The 14623-nt window shown below is 40.8% G+C and overlaps 1 protein-coding gene across 3 annotated transcripts in view; it reads left to right on the top strand.

Moving 5' to 3' along the window:
- The first annotated feature begins 1067 nt into the window (after positions 1–1067).
- Positions 1068–14623, top strand: part of LOC124307790 (serine/threonine-protein kinase minibrain) — a 59084-nt gene continuing 45528 nt past the window's right edge. For 2 of the 3 annotated variants that reach the window (XR_006908857.1, XM_046769860.1), the window contains exons 1-2: positions 1068–1642; positions 8636–10224. Coding sequence is in view for 2 of the 3 variants with exons in the window: in XM_046769860.1 (XP_046625816.1) it covers positions 10068–10224 (157 nt within the window). In the remaining variant the exon portion in view is untranslated. Of the gene's footprint in view, positions 1643–1757; positions 2117–8635; positions 10225–14623 lie in introns of those variants that run through there. The other variant, XM_046769861.1, reaches the window with a different exon arrangement.

The following is a 14623-nucleotide window of genomic DNA, read 5'->3' as shown; positions in this document are numbered from 1 at the left end:
AAAGCACATAAAGTAATCTGGACTAATGTTTTCTTCTGACATTGCTCAGATACTGCGTCGTATGCGGTATCTTGTATTTTCCTTGTGTTCCGTTTGTTTAGCATTTAACGTACCAACAAATTCTCATTCTTAATTTTTTTTTTCGCTCGCCGCACGGTTGCGGTACAAGCAAAAAATGTTCGAATTATTCAAATATGCTCTACTCGTTCGGTGTAAAAGAACTGTAGATTTATTTTCATTTATTGTTAGCTGCGGACGTTTAATTTTATCGGCAACATACTGTCGCAGACGTGACGTAACGCCTGGGCGAACGTTACCGGTACCACGATACGTGCTGCCCCTGTGGACCGACGTATGACAAGTGTCAGTTTCCACGGGTGTTTTACTTGCCGACTGCCGTGAAGTTGTAATTGAACTATAAAATAATCTGACTAACAAAGTGATTTAAGCCAGGTGACAAGCTTACCGAAATCGACTAGACTATTTTGCCAGTATTTTAGTCGATTTCGTTATTATATATAATTGTAGCTAATCAAAACAATCAGATTATGCAATATGGCGGTCTTTTGAAATTTCGCACCACGCGCAAATCGTATATTTCGGTTATAAAAGATGGGCGAATTCTCAGGAAACCATCGACGAGGTTGCAACTATTGATAATTAGAATTTTGGAATATAACAGTGTCTCGTTAATGAGACCTTGTCAACTGAAATTAGGGTGTAAGTATCGAACTAGCTATTTGGCGAGTTTCCTGTTTGAACTTGACAAGGCAAATTTGTACGATTGGTCGAGTTACCAAACAGAATATGCGACACAGAGCCTTATAGCCAATGGGCTGTCGAGGACAGATGGGTGCGCGGGACCTGAACGAATGCGACGATTTTAGGAAGTTTACGATGCTGAGAAGGTTGCGCAAGCATTCAGTGAGCTCACTGTAAGGTATCGAAGGGAGTCATAACTGAGTTTGGTGTTAATCGAGGTACGAAGCACTGTTGTCAAGGGGAATTGATGGGTTGGCAGTCCTCGGTGAGCGACCGACGCGCTTTTCGCCGTCCAGCGGACGTCTCGTCAACTAATCAGCATGGATCGCGCTCCATGTTCGGCCGAGGAAGCAATGCGGTGTCCCCGCGGATAGGGCGTGCAGTTCTCGTGTTGTACCTCGCCGTTTTTTTTCGTGATCAGTGAACGTGTTACGAATCGACTGGTGCTCGGGACAACAATATACCGCTGAATCTCGGTCGGATCGTCGAGTGTTTACGAGTGATTTGGTGAATTTTGTGGATCGTGGTTACACGACGCGAATGAGGTGAATGCTCGGCGGCAGTGGTGCGGTAGAGAAAACCGCCAAAATTATCATTTACTTCTGTTAAATTTCTCATCCTAATCACGGCAACGAGCTGTTGTTGGTGTATTTGTGATTCGTATGTGCCAGTGCGCGGTCCCGAAGGTGTTCCAGGCATTTGTTATTATTTTGCTGCGGTGCTTTTGACCCGAAAGCGGGCGAGTTCACTCGAGCCTGTCTAGAGGGGTGTCCGGTGCCTCGTCTGCAACGGCTGCCCGCGGCACGCAACTCCGATATTCCCTGGCAACGCTTGGCACCTTGGATCTCCTCGAATATCTCTCGACTCTTCTACGTACTGGGTAACTAAAAGCGGCACCCTTTATCCCGAAATTGGAATCCCTGACCCCCATACGCCCCGCAATCTTACAGGCGAGGAAATACTCGGGGAAATGGGACGCGCTTAGTAGAGGCATACAGGGCTCGATAGTCTGTTGTAAAAAGCGCTGAAACCGAACACAAGAGAGCGACGCGAGTACCACGTGATCATTGTCAGGCTGTAAGCAGAGCATGCTTGTCTCGACGGCCATAACCTGACTGTTGCCCGTCCGCTATTTCCTACTTGACAACAACGAGCGAGCGAGCGATCGGCCAGTCGGCGAGAGCAAATCTCGGTCGAAAGTTCAATTAACTTCGTACATACCATACGCACATATCTCTTTAACGACTAGCAAAGATTGCAAAGACACAGTCACACACCTTTTCTCGAGGCAGTGCCAGGGAACGAAATACCGTCGAGACAACGGCGTCACGACGCAATCTGCGGAATAAAAAAAGTGAGTCTCGTCAACGAAGTTTGTCCGATATTCAATTTCCTCCAACGGTCTCGATTTCGCCAGACTTTTATTTGACCAGCGATAATGACTGTCGGGATTCCGCAATCAGGGAAGGGGGGAGGGGGGGGGGGGGGGATGAGCAGTCAACGGCAGTGAGTCACGAGCACCGTTGCAGTTGGGTGAAAACAAAATTTATTCCGAACAACGAGGAGACTTCCTCGCATGTCAACAGTGGTTCACGCCCACACACCCTGCACTACGTACGTGTGGTGTCTGAGTGTGGTTCACACGTATCTCGTAAGGCCGGAACTGGTTCTGCCGCGTGGAATCGACGTTTCCAGTGCGTCGTCGTTTCTACATGTACACGTTGTTGCGTCAGCAAAAAATATCGCCACAATAATGTAAAAGCACCGTCAACGCCTCGTTCTTTCCCTCCTAAGTTCGCAATTGCGCGCGCTTCTACATCTCGTTGTTATTCATCTCTGAAACACTACCTTTACCTACGTGCATACGTCTGTACGTAAAAGCGCGCGTGTGTGCGCTTGTACGTACACATTTCACACAACGTACATGGCACCGCGGTGTTCGACAACGGTTCCGAATCACGTGGCTTTGTGTATCAGCCAGTACTGATGCACTGAAACCAATAACCATTACTCACTTGTTTTCATTATCGGAAAAGGAACATCTTCTCTTACGACGCATATTGCCCTGCCTGCTCGTTCCTTGACGTGTGCACGTTAACGCGTTTAAATATCGTTATTTTACTACCAACCCGACACCACCATCACGCGACTGACTCATAACGGCCATCTTGTTACAGTTTTTCGCACAATTTTCCCCATATTTTTTTCCGCATTACCGGCCTCATAGCAAGCCGAATCGATTAGCTACGGTAATTCGTTTCTCAGAACTGTGTTAAAACAAAATGCGAAACCTTGCCTGCTTGTTCGGGAACTCTATTTTGGAATTCCCTGATCCAAAGGTCACCCATCCATTTCATCGGCGGCGGTAAGATGTCGCATTAGTATCATAATATATTATTATATTCACTTTACGCAGATTAATCGTATGTGGAAAGTTTGTATTCGTTCATTCAATCGTTCCACCACCACCTCCTCAACCTCCTCCTCCTCCTCCTCCTCCTCTTCCTCCCCCCCCCCCTCCTCCTCCTCCTCCTCCTCCTCCTCCTCCTCCTCCTCCTCCTCCTCCTCCTCCTCCTCCTCCTCCTCCTCCTCCTCCTCCTCCTCCTCCTCCTCCTCCTCCTCCTCCTCCTCCTCCTCCTCCTCCTCCTCCTCCTCCTTCTGTTGCTGCTGCTGCTGTTGCTACTCGCTCGCTAATCAGCACTGCTGCTCCTTGTGCAAGCGACAGCTGCGACACTGCGATCTTCGAACTATCTCTACATCCATAGTCAAGAATTTTCGAGAATCAAAAGTACGACGCATGTAATACTTGTTAATTATACATTTGCGCAGCAAGGAATTAAGCACAGTTTGTTCGCACTACCTACATTCTTTAAATAATCATTTCGGTTCCGTAAATCCATCGATATCTACTCAATACATATACAGTACCGATGAATCCTCCCCCGCCAAATATTTATACGGTGATAGTTCATTAGTCATCGTTGTGATTCCGAAAATTCAATAATCCTCGAGGAACGAGTGCGATTTTACTTAAATTGTATATAAAACTCGGAGGGCTATTTCGCGGACAATTAATGAACAACAGCTGTTCCTACCCTGCGACCCTTGTACAGGTATATCCGGGGGTTTGTTGATACGTTGGGTACCTACCATTCGAGGCCAACCCTATTTCGTTATGTACACCCCTGGAAAACCAAACCCCGGCTGAACACCTGGCGCGCCGTTCTTTTCCCCCACCACCGGCACCGCCACCATTTCTGTGGGAGGAAAGACCCAAACAACAACAAGATAGTGCAGCAATTCTACACTTATTGTTAGTCTTTTACCGCTTTTCGCGTGACGATATTTCAATCGGGCTTCTTTTTTCATCGAAAGTAAAATTCATTGGTAAATTTAACTCTGTTATTGATGAGTGCTTATCTAGATAAATTAACTGTATATTCTATTTGGAAATGGGTTTAGCCAACAACAGCGTTTTGAAAAGTGTGACTCGAGCATAAGTCAAAGACTGTGGTCACTTCGGACATAAAATTTCTAACAATCGTTCTAACCTAGGTTTAAAAACGTATAATTATTACCTGGCCACGACTTTTATGAGATTATTTAATTATTATAAGATTTTTAAAATGCTAATGAGCAGACGTATCACTCGATCGATTTTTAGTAAACGATGACAATCCTCTTTCTGGAAATACCTGAAAAACGTTTCATTTTCCATCGATTACTCTGTTAATAATATTATCTTTTATTCGTGCCGGTTTAATTTTAAATTAATCCTGAAAATCTGCAGAATTTCATTGATATCGTATAGTATATTCGCTACACTTTGTTCGTACCTATAATTCGAGGTAAATACACGATGCAAAATAATCTTCCATTTACACGGATAATAATAAATGAGCACAAAATTTGTCATCTTCGTACTAGTTGTAGTATATAAATTTTATGTCGTTAGTTTCGAGGCAAAACGTTTCACGATGAACAATTATTGCCGAAATGTCGTTGTTACAAGATATAAGCTTTATAATAGGTACTACAATCTCTTCTCGTCGGTTTTTTTTTTATACGAGGGTTATTTGAACGTTTGTTTGTGAAATCGGAGAGGGGCGGCGGCAGAAATGTCCGGAGCGAGAAATTTGAAACCGGAAGCTGTACAAATTGTCCGTTACCACTCCTCAAACTGTTCCTGCTGCTGCTCCTGTTGCTGCTGTGCAAGAATCCAAGCTTTTACGCAGAATAAAATCGCTCGGAAAGAGAGCCGCCTCGGGTTAATGTGCATAAATACGTATACGAGTGAAAATTTTGTCAAATTTACACATTCAAAGAACATCGTTCTTTTCTTACCATCTTTGAAAAATTACAGAGGATTCGAATCCGTGATAAGTTTGGCGATTTATACGCTACTATTGGGGATAAAATCATAAAACTGAAGTTAGTAACGTTAACGTAACGAAACACTGGGAGAAAAAATTACTATTTTGCAGATTTATAGTGACTTTGAAGTAAGGAAGTCAATTCTTCTAAATATGAATAAGTTTTACCTTATTATGATTTACTGCATTTCAGACATTCCTGCAATTGTGAAATAACGATTTTTCCATTAAGTAAATCATTACAATAACGTTACTAGCTTCAGCCTCGTATAAAATCGTCGTCCTTCTACCTTCAACTGATGCATTGCTGTTTCGAAAAGAATAAAACATGGAGGATATAGGTTATCGATGTGTGTCACATCGATCCTGATGCTGACCTGCCGCTATTTGAAGGGGGTGCCCTGGTCGATTTCAACGTTGACGTATATAACTCCAAATATCGAAGTTCACGTATTTCAAACATGAAAAACGGGCCTACCAGCCCCATTGTATATGCAATTTTGAACAAAAATACTCCAACAATTTTTCTTTTGACGCAGAAATAAAGAAATGGCACGGATTCTATGAAATCGCAATAGTAAAGTCGTAGAATTCATGCCATTTCTTTTGTTCTGCCTCAGATGAAAATACATCGGAGTGTTTTTGTTCAAAATTGCGTATAGAATGGGGCCGTTAAGCCCTTTGTTGGGTTTGAGATACGTGGATTTCGATATTTGGATATATATAGGTCAACGTTGAAATCGACCAGGGCGACCCCTTAAGGTATTCCAGATTTAACAACCTTCTCCACACCGACTCTCTTTATTTCTGGAAATATCTGACGTAAATTGTTCGCCAATTTTCGGGCATTTCGTCTTCGTAGGTCTATCGATCGCTGCACTTCGCTCACGATCAGCTCAAATATCAACTCGTTTTCGTACAGGGGCATGCATTTTACTCCTGGCTAGGTTACTCACTCATTCAATCGTCTCTTCTCTTTCATTTTCATCCGTGCGCACCTGCCTAACGTATCGAACAATTCGTTTATTCATCCTAAGATTTTCTTTGTACCGTCACATTTTTTATAAATTAAAAGTTAATATAATCCGTTATCTACACCTTACATTGCGCGTTTACCCTTAAAAAAAACATTAAAAATAACGTAATGCGGCATAAATCAATCATAGAATTAAAATTATATCCGTCTCATGCTAAAGCCAACAAACTTTCCTTAATTACTATGAAATTTGTTTCTTCATGATTTATCGTTGTTGAAGTGATTTCAAAGTATCTTCAACATGCGCTTAAGTTTTACAATTACAGGTTAACGCGACGCAAATGGATCATTTTTATCCTACCAAAAATGGGAAAATATCTGCTTCGATATTCATAGTAAATTACGCGCGGGGAAAATCTTAGAGATATATAATACGACGAGCTTTAGATTGCGTTAAATGCAATAGTAGTGGTCAGCAAGCAGGCAGATACCGCATATGTCCCAAGGGGGAACGCAGAGGGTTGAACGATGTAAAAGTGATTTAAACAGAAGCAAGGATAAAAAGAAAGAGAGAGACAAGTTAACCGAGTCAATCGTGGTACAAGTACAATAAATATATACCTACACAATAATAATGAGGAAGATTACTATTTATTTATTTATTTATTTATTCGATGACAGCGAAAGAAGTAAAAGAATCGCATGAATTGCGTATGCTAGACATGATCGTATTCTTGGATGGGAATAAATAGTCGTGCGCAGGTATTTGCAGTTTAAAAATAGTTTAATATCGCTCGCATAATTTATAATGAACAGGATGATTCACCACGCGCCTAGAATGTAGATTTATTATTACGTTCGATACATCCGTCTTTGTACAACTTATACACACTATAGATTCAATACAAAGTACGATATTATTGTGTCGTGTATCTCCTCTACGTTTTTATATCACCAAAAAACGTCCCATTTTCCCGCACCGCCTTCAGTCAATTTTACCCCTTACATTTTACAATATTATTATCCTGATCTGTATCTGTTAGTTGATGTTATTATTTTATCATGCAAAGGGATATCACAATTCGATGTTTGTTTGACATACAATTAATTAGTAACTCTCGTATATTTTATTCTGAGATTTTTATTCTTTTTTTTTCCGGTTTTACTCATCTTGTATTTTTTTTTTTTTTTATTTATTATGCCTAAATCGCGGCATGTATGTATAAATTAATTCTGATTACTCGTTTAGTACCCTCATTCGCATGTCGATGAGTCGCGGCGGTGATCAATAACCTTCAATTATTCATTGTAAAAGACACAAATTAACACGTGTTTTGGCAAAAACGAAAAAAAAATTACGTTATTACCAATTTTTCAAATGGTCAACTTCAATAGCCCAGTAATTCATGCCTCGGATGGAATATTCACGTTGGAGATATATATGCACATTAGGGTGTGTCAAAAAAAAAAAAAATAAATAAATAAATAAAAACTCCCCAAATGCGCGTGAAAATTTTGGTAGAGCATCTCAAATAGTAGGTATGTTTCGTAAACGGCTTCACTTATAAACTATCCAAATACAGATTCTCATAGGAAATTTCACGTTCCATAAAAAAGTATTGCGATAAAATTTTCCTAACTCTAACCGATTAAGATATATATTCGCCTGTGACTCAACGTTTATATGCGAATATCTTTTAATCGGTAGGGTTAGGAAAATTGTATCTCGGTACTTTTTTACAGAGCGTGAGATTTCCGACAAGAATCTGTATTCAGATAGTTTGTAAGTCAAGCCGTTTACCTATTACTTGAGTGGAAAATGGAAAGAACAAAATGGGCACCTCTAAATATCAATATTAAGAGCTCGTATTTGGGTGCGATATACTACTTGAGATGCTCTGCCGAAATTATGATGTACGTTTGAAAAAAATAATTTTTTTTTGGCACACCCTAACGTACGTTGTATATCGTGTGTGTAGGATACATTCGTACATGTCATTATTTATGCCTTTGTTGCAGGGTCTTGAATGTATAATTTTATGTATACGTTTTTAATTATGTTTTATTACCCGGGCTGAAACTGGAGAAGGTGAAGCGCAAGCCTCGAGTCGCTTAATTACTACCCGTTAAATACTTGGCCTCGTTATTACCAGAAGTAATTATTCCATGATATCGCAACTTACGAGCATGTCGTTCTAATCGGAAATATGTTGCTTACACGGGGCTAAATGTTCTTCGGTAGATACAAAGTATTGTGCAGGTGTGCAAAAACAAATACAAGTCCAATTAAAATTGGTGTGTGTGTGGGGGGGGGGGTATATATAATACGTACAAGTCAAGCAAACATCGAGAATATCCCGAACATATCGTGTTAATAATTAATCGATAAAGAAAATTAAGAAAATTAAGGAACAAAAAAAAAATAATGTATTCATCGTCACTTTTGCATTTACAATTTCAAATCGAATTGAGAATAACGGAATAGGTATATTAATCTGTTTCCCCCCCTTTTGTTCTGTTACAGAAATCCCGTGAGTGTTGGCCTGGTTTTAGAAGAATGATGTAAATGCGAAGACAATTATTTGCCGAAAAGAAACGTTAATCGATACTGCTACATTTTGATAAGATAAGCAACATCGTCTCGCATGCAACGGCTACGAACTGTGACCGCTGTAACGTTGCCGGAAAAGCTTGAAATTATTCAAACTCTCCTCGAACGAAGCAAGAGTAAACAAAACAAATAAGAATACAGAGAAGAAGAAGTAACGAAAAATAAATACCTGTTCAACTAATCATTTATAGTATAAAAAAAAAGTGCAACAAAACAAACAAACAAACAAACTAACAAAAACCGACTGAAGTCTTAACCTTGACTTAAATAAAATAGCAACAAATCACCGCCAAAGTAGTGTTAAAATAAAAAAAAGAAAAAGAAAGAAAGAAGACGAACGTTAGTGTATATAAGAGCTATTTTTCCTACGCAAAAGAAACAAAACAAAACATATTTCTCTAACTTTCGGGTAAATTTATAATTATACACTCTCGATAGCCGTAAATAATACTGCCAAGAGGGATAAAAAGAAGGGAAGAGAAAGAGAGAAAATAAAGCTTAAAGAGGAGGAAAAGACGTGTAAATTTCGTTTAGCCGAAAGATTTAACACATGTGATTCTTGTCTGTCGCGCGGCCTATCGAATTGTTTATATCGACGAGCCTAATTTGCCGGTAACATCACAGTCATCGTCGTAATCGTAATCGTTATCGTTATCTCGAACAGTTGCTAAGATAGAACAATAATTTGCGTTTGATGATGACGATGACGACGATGAAAAAAATATCCGAAAAGCAATAAAGACACCGATGATGACGCAAGGGAAACTGTAAAATCTGTCGGAGTGTTTGAAGTAAATTTCCAGCTAGACGTGGGACAACGACAAGTATCAACGGAAGCCGAGTGTCTGGCTGGACGTCTCCATCATCGTCATTGTCATTCGTGATAAGAGTCGGAGCGTTGGAAGCGCCGGTAAAAGAATAAAAAGAAAAGGAAGACAAGAAACGAGAGGAAAAATTATACACGCGTAAAAACTTTTCTTCGAGTGCGCTCGCGTGTTTCCTGTTTTCGTGGTATTATTGTAACACACATGATCCGTTCGTGCGGTTTGGCGGTATTAATAAGCAAAATTTTAAGAACAGGAAGTGAGAAGATAATCGAATCGAAAGAAGAAGCTTAAAACATAAAGGGGTAAAAATTTGACGTAGCCCTTGTGAGGCGATATATTATTATTAGTATTATTATTATTTCGAGTGAAGATCTTAGCCGGTCCAAGTGTAAGAAAGAACAAGAAGAAGACGAGAGAAAACAGGAAGTAGAGCCTGGTGGATGCAGAGCAACCCAGTGGCCTGCGAGCCAAATGTTATGAGCCTTTGAGAACTGCCGTTGGCAGTCGGCGGCGCGGGTATGGAGTACGGCGGCGGTGGCGTTAGTGCCCGTGGGGGTGGCGGGGGTGTTCAACCCTCAACAGTAACGCGAGGTGTAGCAGGCACCGACACTACCGATGCCGCGTGGCACAAGCACGAGCAGATGATCCTTATGGAATCCAGGCAGAAGCAGCAAAGTGAGTACCTGTTATCATTGTACCGATATTTTCGCATGCTTATTTCAGCAACGCTATCGTACGTAACTGTTATTGTATAAGTGCGCGTAAGTGCGCGTCATCATCGACGTCCTTTGCCGACTTGGCTTACACTGACACCGAGAGAAATTTGTCCTTTACTATTTTCATTTTTTACCATAACCGAAGAATATATTTCTAGGTACAAAATGAAAATTTAGTGTTGTAGTTGTTAACGGAAAGCCTGGTATCCGTTGCTATTCTTTCTCATTACGATCACTGTTGCTATATTTTCTTGCAACTGTTGCGAAAATTTAATGCTTGTGCAAGAATAAATTGACGTTAAAGTCCTGTTTAAGTAGAAAAGTACAGTAAACCGAACAAACTGATTTTGCGTTGAAATTACCAAAAAAAGGATCGGCAATAGCGCAAAATGATTACGTTTACCTCGCTTCTCGCAATTCCAACAATATTCAAACAGTTTTTTTTTTAACGGTATCTGTTTTACTGAACTTTTCTAGTTACCGTAACAAATGAAATTTTTCTCAGTGCACAAACATCGTTATATCTCCGAAACTATTGATCCGGTTGTAACGAAATATAGCCTAAAACATGACCAGTCGTTGTAGCTACCCACAGAAAAAAACATCATAATCGGTTCGGTAGTTCTGGAGTTATAAGCGAACATACGTCTAAAAGACGTATATACGCACACTGATTTCACGATTGTAAGCATACAAAAAATATCATCACGAATGTGTATACAAGCAGCATACAAACACGCATATCATATGCCGCACGAGAAGAAATTTCTATTTATCGATACCGTGCATGGACCTTGATTTATATCTACGGTTTTCACGATTCCTGAATACGAAATGTAAATTTAATTAGTGTGAGGCTGAAGATAGCAACGTTAACGCAACGAAACATTGGGTAGGGGGGGATATCACTATTTTGCAATGCTATAGTGACTTTGAAGTATGCAGTTAGGTTTTCAAATTTCTCGTTCTCGTTTGACCTTATATTTTTATTTTCTCTCCTGTTTTTCTCTCGCATTTTTGAAACGAAACAGAGACATCCTGTAAGTGGAATACCGTTATTTAAGTAGTGACGATTGATGCCTTCTTGTAATGATACCCTTCTCCGAATGAAACTTGAGATTGTATATGTGCTTTTCTCATTATCTGGAAACGGTCGCTGCCAGAGTTAATGGGTTATTGCTTGTTCTAAGTGGTTGGGAATTTTTCCTTTTTAGGGTTGGTATATATATGTATACATAATAGACTGGGCAAAAAAAAAAACGAAGAATTTTTTTTTAATGGTTAATTTAAGTTATTCGACATTGAAATTACTTTTGAATACAATTTCAATCTCGAATAACTTTTAAAGGAGTGAATTTCATGAAAAATGTTAAGAGACCTTTTTTGTAGAGCGTCAAATTTCCCACAAAAATAATGGTTTGTTCGTTTTTTTTTTGCTTCAGCGGTGATTTGGATGTGGGGAAAATAATCAGTTTCGGAAAAACTCAAAAGAGTTATTGAGCAGATTTTTTGCGCGTCGGCAGGAGTTAATCACACGCGACTCAATGGTATTTTTCTTGATTTAGCAAAAAAGTCGTCAGGAAAGAGAATTTATCTTATCATCAAGTGAAATCATATTTATTTGAATTAACGAACGATTTCTTTAGCCACATCTGATCGCCATGTTTGGCAAATTCAATAATCTCTTTTTCATTCTATTCCCACGTAACTATTTTGATTTAAAGAAATTGGTGGTCGGGGATTTCGCGAAGTAAATTGCCCCGCAACTCGACAATTCCTCCGCGCTGCAGTAGAAATGTGTCTATAAAATATGTCAGTACAAAAGAACTTTGTACACTGAAATATTATATACATTTATATATATACGTTTCAAATATATATATATATATATATAAGAAGGAACGACTAATGAGTCCGACACATGTTCTAAAACGCGCAAAGACGAGAGAGTTTCTTTCTGTTCAGAAGAGTTAATAAACCGAGACGTTTCGAGGTTGATTTTACGGTAACCAGAACAGAGAGTCGAATCGCCGGTAGAAATGACGCAGTTGTGAGCGGAAAGAAAATCTACGCCTAAAATGCCTTCATCTTCTATATCAGCTACTAGAACTTCATGTGGGGATTGAACACAATCCGCTACTGTTACCTGCACGACCATCTTACCTACGACAGGAGTAATTGCTCCGGTAGCAGTGCGAATAGACGCAGAAGGATTAATTGAAGCAAGAGACGAAATCATATCAGGACGAACAACGGAAATTTCGGCTCCAGTATCTATGACCCACAAACAACTTAGTCCGTTAACGGAACCTTTAGCATATAGGCCGGTACGACGCAGGCCTCTAACCACGAACTGTGAAGCAATAGGGCTAAGGAACTTGGAAGAAACCGATGATATCCGCCCTTTCGAAACATCGGTAGCTAGTTTCCCGAATTCTGAGGAACAGAAGGTTGCGCTGACCAAACTGGATTAGAGGTAGCCCTCTTGGAAGCATTTTTGCGCCACGAATCTTCCGCAGTCTTCAACTGACGGTCGAGTTTAAAACAATTCTTCGCGATATGTCCTCTTACGCCGCAAAACTGGCACTCTGAGACAGGCCGATTGGAGTTTGATCTATTGTAACGAGAGAAACCACTATTTTTCCTTCCTGGAAGAGAATCTGAGCTAGGCTGATTGACTGAAGGACGGGACGAAGAATTTTCTGAAGGTTCGGCTTGGCTCAATCGATGAAGTTGACGCGAACCTAAATCTGCCTCGTTTATGGCTTCTAATTCTAAGCCCTTAATAATTGCTTCATGTAGAGAAGTTGGAGCTGCGAGCCTCAGATGATACCGAAGCTCCGGATTCCGAATTGCATTAATGAATTTCGCCCGAGCTATCTGATCTCTAGCCTTTTCTGTACAATCAGTAAGGGAATGTCGAGCGAGACGTTCGATGTCATTTCCGAGAGAGGCTAAATCTTCCTTGGGCCCTTGACGTCTATTTTCAAACTGAGTAAAATAAAGTTTGGAAAGATGTTCTTCGCCAAACCGGAGCTTAAGAGCCGCACAAATGCTGTCGAAATTTTCAGAATCCGCATCTGAAAGCGAACCAAGAACTACCAAAGCCGGACCAGACAAAGACGCTGTCAAATTAGCTGCTTTCTGGGACGGATTCCAACCATTAACCTTACTAATCATGTTAAACTGACGTTCGTATAGACTCCAAGCAGACGAACCGTCATACGAACCGGGCTTCAAATTCGATTGTTTCGAGGGCAACTCTACAATACTCGCGGGAGGTACAGAGACCTGATTAAGTCCAAACGAGCTCTGAGTCTGCGAAGGGAGAACATTGACAGTTCCGCGTGATTTTAAAAAGGCCAAGAACTCTGACTGAATATCTACGCTAGGCTGAGACGACGCGACAGGAGGCTCAACTACTTCCGAAATATCACGTGACGGAACATCGTGGCATCGCGGAAAAGAGCTAACCTGAGCTTGTCGCGAGACATGAACAGGTGGAAAATTTTTAGCAACAGGGGGAATTTCGCCTCCCCCATAAATAGCGTCAGACCTTGATTGATCCGGAATTGAATGAATGGAGGTCCTCCTTGCCGGGACCGGGACTGAAGGAAGAGAAGTCCTTCTACCTGGGGATGGAACTGGGCGTATCGGGAATTCCTGCGGTCGCTCCTGAAGCTTCTGCACACCTTGCAGGATCCCGATCAGCGCCTGGGACACGATTTCTTGTTGTTGACGCTGTTGAGAGAGGAGTTCGTGCAGAAGATTCTGCTGTTCTTGTTGCTGCTGTTGTAGCAGTTGTTGATGTTGTTCTTGCTGCTGAATCTGACGCATCAGCAAATCTTGGTTTCCCTGAATGAGCTCTGCCAAGAGAGCTAATTGGGGCTGGGGCTGAACCTCAGCTTCCGAACGACGAGAAACGGGAGGAAACGCTGGTTCAGGAGAACGCTGGCACGACGAAACGCGTCCGGCAGCTCGTCGCTCCGCGCGTGATGCTCTCGTCAGAGGAGATCTTTGCATTTTTTTTTTTGTATACTTCTTTACACTCAAAATCCACTCAAATGGCACAGAAGAGATCCCACTTCTGACACCAATGTTACAACGGGGGGGAATTACGAAAGATCTAAGAGAATCAAAGAGTTCTCTGTGCGATTTAAGCGAACGCCGAGCCAAAGAAGTCTCACGAACAAGGAATATTAAGAAAGAAAATAGATGTATTTGGACACAAGCTCTCTTTTTAAAGTCTAGAGACTGACTGTTTTTACAATAATATCGGTTGACGCAGCAACCTTATTCTTTTTAAAGACATAAGAGGTTTATATAAACGTCTTTTATCTATGATGACTACTAGATCA

Source organism: Neodiprion virginianus, chromosome 6, assembly GCF_021901495.1.
Source record: "Neodiprion virginianus isolate iyNeoVirg1 chromosome 6, iyNeoVirg1.1, whole genome shotgun sequence".
NCBI classification, from domain to species: domain Eukaryota; kingdom Metazoa; phylum Arthropoda; class Insecta; order Hymenoptera; family Diprionidae; genus Neodiprion; species Neodiprion virginianus.
The sequence above is the reverse complement of the archived record's forward strand: the minus strand, read 5'-3'. Positions and strand labels throughout refer to the sequence as shown.